Source organism: Canis lupus, chromosome 9 (genome assembly GCF_048164855.1).
Source record: "Canis lupus baileyi chromosome 9, mCanLup2.hap1, whole genome shotgun sequence".
NCBI classification, from domain to species: Eukaryota; Metazoa; Chordata; class Mammalia; order Carnivora; family Canidae; genus Canis; species Canis lupus.
Window position 1 is genome coordinate 37,152,855 of NC_132846.1, and position 4,529 is coordinate 37,157,383.

At 55.2% G+C, this 4,529-nt stretch overlaps 1 protein-coding gene across 1 annotated transcript; it reads right to left on the reverse strand.

The window, feature by feature from the left end:
- Window positions 1-367: 367 nt before the first annotated feature.
- Window positions 368-4,529, reverse strand: SIX1 (SIX homeobox 1). Its single transcript, XM_072838824.1, has 2 exons — window positions 3,675-4,529; window positions 368-1,701 (listed from the first exon to the last, which is right to left on the reverse strand). Exons 1-2 carry the CDS (start codon window positions 4,232-4,234, stop codon window positions 1,407-1,409), a joined length of 855 nt encoding a protein of 284 aa, XP_072694925.1. The 5' UTR covers window positions 4,235-4,529; the 3' UTR covers window positions 368-1,406.

Here is a 4,529-nt window from a genome sequence, read left to right on the forward strand (position 1 = left end):
CCTTGTTCTAGTGCCCCCCCTTTCTTTCCAAGCAGATAAATTATTATACTTTCACAGTCTTGTCATAAACTCCTTAATACAAAAGAGTTAACATATGAATGCTGTGGAGAAGAGCTAGTGGTAAACCAAACTGCATATCTAAATAATAAAAAAAATAAATAAATACCCCAAAGCTAACTTCACTCTTTTTCTGTCACATAATCAATTCAAGTCACCACTCTGGGTTCAGGTGGTGGCCTTCAAAGTACCCTGCAATTCACAACTACCATCAAGTAAGAAAGCAAGAAAACTTCAAAAAAAAAAAAAAAAGGGGGGGGCCCAATGACAGCAATACACAACTCACCTTTCAGAAACAGAATCGTACTCCTGGTGTTCTACTAAGTTTTAATTTAGACTGGTTTAGGTACAATAGAAAAGAAACCTGAAAACACATGCTGTTTTAGTAACAAATACCAGGTTGCCAGATTTGTCGTATATTTTTGCAGGCTAGAAACTAGGAACAAGAGAAACCCTTAACAGGAGTAGGCTACAGATATGAAAGGTTCAAGGGCATGAGAAGTAATGGCATTCAGGAAAGTGTTTTTTTCACATTGATACATTTTTTAAAGTTTGCCATTTAAAAAACCCAAGAAAACAAACAACCCAAAAACCCCACTAAATTTGACAAAAATAGTTGTATTACTAATGGTCACTGCTATTTCTAACTGCCTTACACATAGAGCATTAAGACATTTAGGCACTTGTTTTTTTCCCCCTAATACTGTTCTTTCATTTTAATCTAAATAAAAGTGTTTAACACTAAATAATGAAAAAAATGTAAACTTAATTTTTCCCCATCAAGAAGTTACAAGATCATATTTTTCCTATTCACCTTACGAATGCAACCAATTCCTCCTGGCTGGAGGATCTTATTTTCACTATTTTGACTTCTTTCTCTCTTTCTTCATTTCCTTTTCTCTTCCCAAAAGACATTTCCATAAATAAATTAAAAGGAAATATTTAAAATCCAGTTGATTTATAATACCCATTCACTGGGGAAAAAAAAAAAAGGCTACTGAAGTGGCACATGGATTGCCCAGAACCAAGACTGGGTGACTGGGTGCTTTTGTTTGTTTGGGTTTTTTTTTGTTTTGTTTTGGTTTGGTTTTTGGTTTGTTTTTTTTGTTTTGTTTTGTTTTTTGTTTTTTTTTTCCTGATCTCTGCACTGGGATAGGAAATGCAAGAGTCGGAGAAAAGAAGGCGACTAAGCTTGAAATTGCTGTTGGTTTTGAGTTTTAAAAAGATATTTGTGAAAGTCCACCATTCCTTTATGCGCAGAGAACCCCAGAAACAAGCTGCAAAAAATGTTCCTGATTTCTATTTACAAGTGTCCCTAGTCACTGCTTCCAGGCCCGGTCCCTCCCCACTTAAGACCCCAAGTCCACCAGACTGGAGGTGAGGGGGCCCAGCAGGGAGTCCTGGAGCTGATGCTGGTGGGCTTGCAGGCCGTGGCTGGGTTGTGAGGCCGTTAGGCCAGGGAGAGAATAGTTTGAGCTCCTGGCGTGGCCCATATTGCCCTGCAGCAGAAGTACCGAGTTCTGGTCTGGACTTTGGGGAGGTGAGAATTCTTCTTCTGAGCTGGACATGAGCGGCTTGCCCCCTTCCAGAGGAGAGAGTTGATTCTGCTTGTTGGAGGAGGAGTTATTGTTTTCGGTGTTCTCCCTAAGAAATAGAGGACAACACCATATGGTTAAAAAAAAAAAAAAAAAAAAGGTTAAAAAAAGTGTGAGTGGAGGGAGGGGAGCTGGAAGGAGGAAAGGGCCATTGTGCAATCAGTCATATACCCAAATGGAGGAGCTGTGCTCTCCCACCCATCCCCAAGGGTCCTGGGTGGGTGGGTGGGGGAGTAAGTAGGCAGACGAGTCTGGAGAAATGGGGAACTATGGACAGAGCTTGTGGGGAGCCAGGTCCTTTCCTCTTCCAGATTTTAGAGAGCCAGATCAGTAGGACTGATTTGAAACACAAAAATTATTTTCAAAAATGTGTTCAAGCGGCTGTTTTTAAATACTTCTCAACCGGCACCACATTTAGAAGTGATTGAGTTTGAAAATCTTCCAACAAATGGTTGTTGGTGATAAAGAAAAACGATCGGGGACAAACAGCCCCACGCGCAGATGTCTAGGGTGAATCAAGTCAATTGTCCTGCTCCCATCTGAGGAAACAATTAAACGTCGAGTTCCCCTGCCCCTGCCCGGAGGTTGCGGTTTCAGAGGCACAGGACAGGTCATGGGAAGTGGTGTCCAGAGCGGCCCAGTGACCTGAGTAAACACAGGGAGCGCAGCCAGTCTCTCGGATTTCATCAGGGAGTGGGCCCTCGGTCCTGGCTTATAGGACGGCCGTTTTGTAACAAAAGTCTAACTGGAACCGTGTCGTCCCCGTCCCCGTCCCCGTCCCCGGGAGGGTCGCTCAATCCTCAGCGCCTGACACCCCGCTCTCAACCCCCTGTCGGACACCCACAACCACAGCGCACCGGCTGCCGGCACAGGCAACTTGGAGAGCTCGCGCAGCCGGGAGCGGGCGCGGCGGGGGCGCGGTGCGGGTGCTCTGGGCGGGTGAACGTTCGCAAGCCCGGGCCGCTCGGGCCTTCGAGCGCCGGCCCAGCCTCCTGGGCCCCAGCGCCGGCCTGGCTCCCCCTGCCCCCCACCCCTTCCCTTACAGTCTCCACCGCGGCCGAGGGGATCCAGGCTCCGAGCCTCTCCACCCAGAGGGCAACGCAGAGGCGACCCCGGCGGCCCCCAGGCTCGGAAGCGAACAAAGGAAACCCAGCCCTCCCGGGCGCTCCGGTTCCCCCCAAACTCCGCGGGTTCCCGGAGCGCTCTCGCCGCCGCGGGCTCGCGCTCCTCGGCATCTGTCTCGGAGGCCCTACAGCAAACCGACGGAGCCGGGCCAGGCGGCCGGGGGTGCTCGCGCGGGCAGGGCGGAGGCACACAGGTTAAAACGGGGGCGCGTGCGGCTGGGGAGCCCTTCCTCCTCGGGGCGGCGGCGCGCGCGCGAGGGAGCCGGGACCCCGGCGGTGCTCTCTGGGCCCGCACGCAGCGCCAGCTCTGCCGAAGCCCCCTCTTCTGCGGATTTCTTTGGGAAGGCTCCTCCCTGCACACAGCTAGTGCGGAGGGAAGCGGCGACCTCTCGCCCGAAAGCCTAGCCCGGAGGGAGCGAGTCAGGGACGCGGCGGCAGTGGGCGCACGGCAGACGCGTCGGGCCGGCTCCACCCCTGCGGGCGCCCGCCGGGAGCGGGGAGCTACCCTCAGCCCCCGCCGCACCCCTTTCCTCGACACACTCATCAACACTTCCCCTGTAGTTGATCTCGAGACTCACTCCGCACCCCCACCCCCACTCGTCGCCCCAGCCAACCAGGGAGGCACGAAAAACAAACCTAGCGCCAGTATTTCCTGACACTCACACCCCGAGGAACCCACGCGCGGGCGCTCAAATCCAGTGACTCCCCATGCCTTGCAAGCGATCTCTGAGTTCATGAACTTTTGCAGCAGTGCCGCGGAGGCCCGGGCGCCGCCCCGCGGACGCGCTCCAGCCGGCCCGGGAGGACGCGGTGGCGGGTGCCAGCGGGGGCGAGAAGGGGCGGAGGGGACAGGAAGGCTTCCCGGGGTCGCCCGAGCAGCGAGAAGCACGCCGCGTACCTTTCCTTGGCCTCCGCGGCCCGGTCTCTTTGCCTCCGGTTCTTAAACCAGTTGCTGACCTGGGTGGTGGTGAGCCCAGTGGCCTCGGCCAGCTCCCGCTTCTCACGAGGCGAGGGGTACGGGTTGTGCGCGTACCACTCCCGCAGCACGCCCCGTGACTTCTCCTTGAAACAGTAGCTGGTCTCCTCGCCGTCCCAGATAGTGCGCGGCAGCGGGAATTTTCGGCGCACCCGGTATTTGCCCACTGCGCCCAGGGGCCGGCCGCGCAGCTTCTCGGCCTCCACGTAGTGCGCCTTCAGCCACAGTTGCTGCAGCTTGGGGTGGTTGTGAGGCGAGAACTGGTGGCTCTCCAGGATCTTGTAGAGCTCGCGGAAGTTCCCGCGGTGGAAGGCAACCACGGCCTTGGCCTTGAGCACGCTTTCGTTCTTGTGCAGGTGGTCGCAGGCGGGGAGCGACCACAGGAACCTGCCCAGACGCTCCAGGTTCCCGCCTTGCTGCAGAACTTCGCACACGCACGCCACTTGCTCCTGCGTGAAGCCGAACGACGGCAGCATCGACATGGCTGGGGCCTGCCGGGGTGCACCGCCCGGGCGCACGCGGCAGGGAGCAGCGCCGACAAGGCAGGGGGCGGCGGCCGCAGGGAGGGGGGCGCAGCTGCTCCTAACCCCCTCCCTAGGATTTCCGTAGGCGAAAGAGCCGGTCGAAATCTGGGGCTGGGCGGCCGAGGAAGGAGGAGGAGGGGGGCGCGCTGGGCACCGAGCGGCCGGCTCACTCCGCAGCCTTCTGGGCCTCTCTGGCTCCGGCCTCCCGCCGGGCTGATGCTGCTCGTTGCCGGGGAACTTGGTTTCTGTTCTC

What these genes read in the sequence shown, in the direction of transcription:
- SIX1 (XM_072838824.1), bottom strand. Translation starts at nt 4,234, where the DNA reads ATGTCGATGCTGCCGTCGTTCGGCTTCACGCAGGAGCAAGTGGCGTGC. An exon ending in GCCGCGGAGGCCAAGGAAAG is followed by an intron (nt 1,702 to 3,674) that starts GTACGCGGCGTG and finishes TCTATTTCTTAG; the next exon opens with GGAGAACACCGAAAACAATA.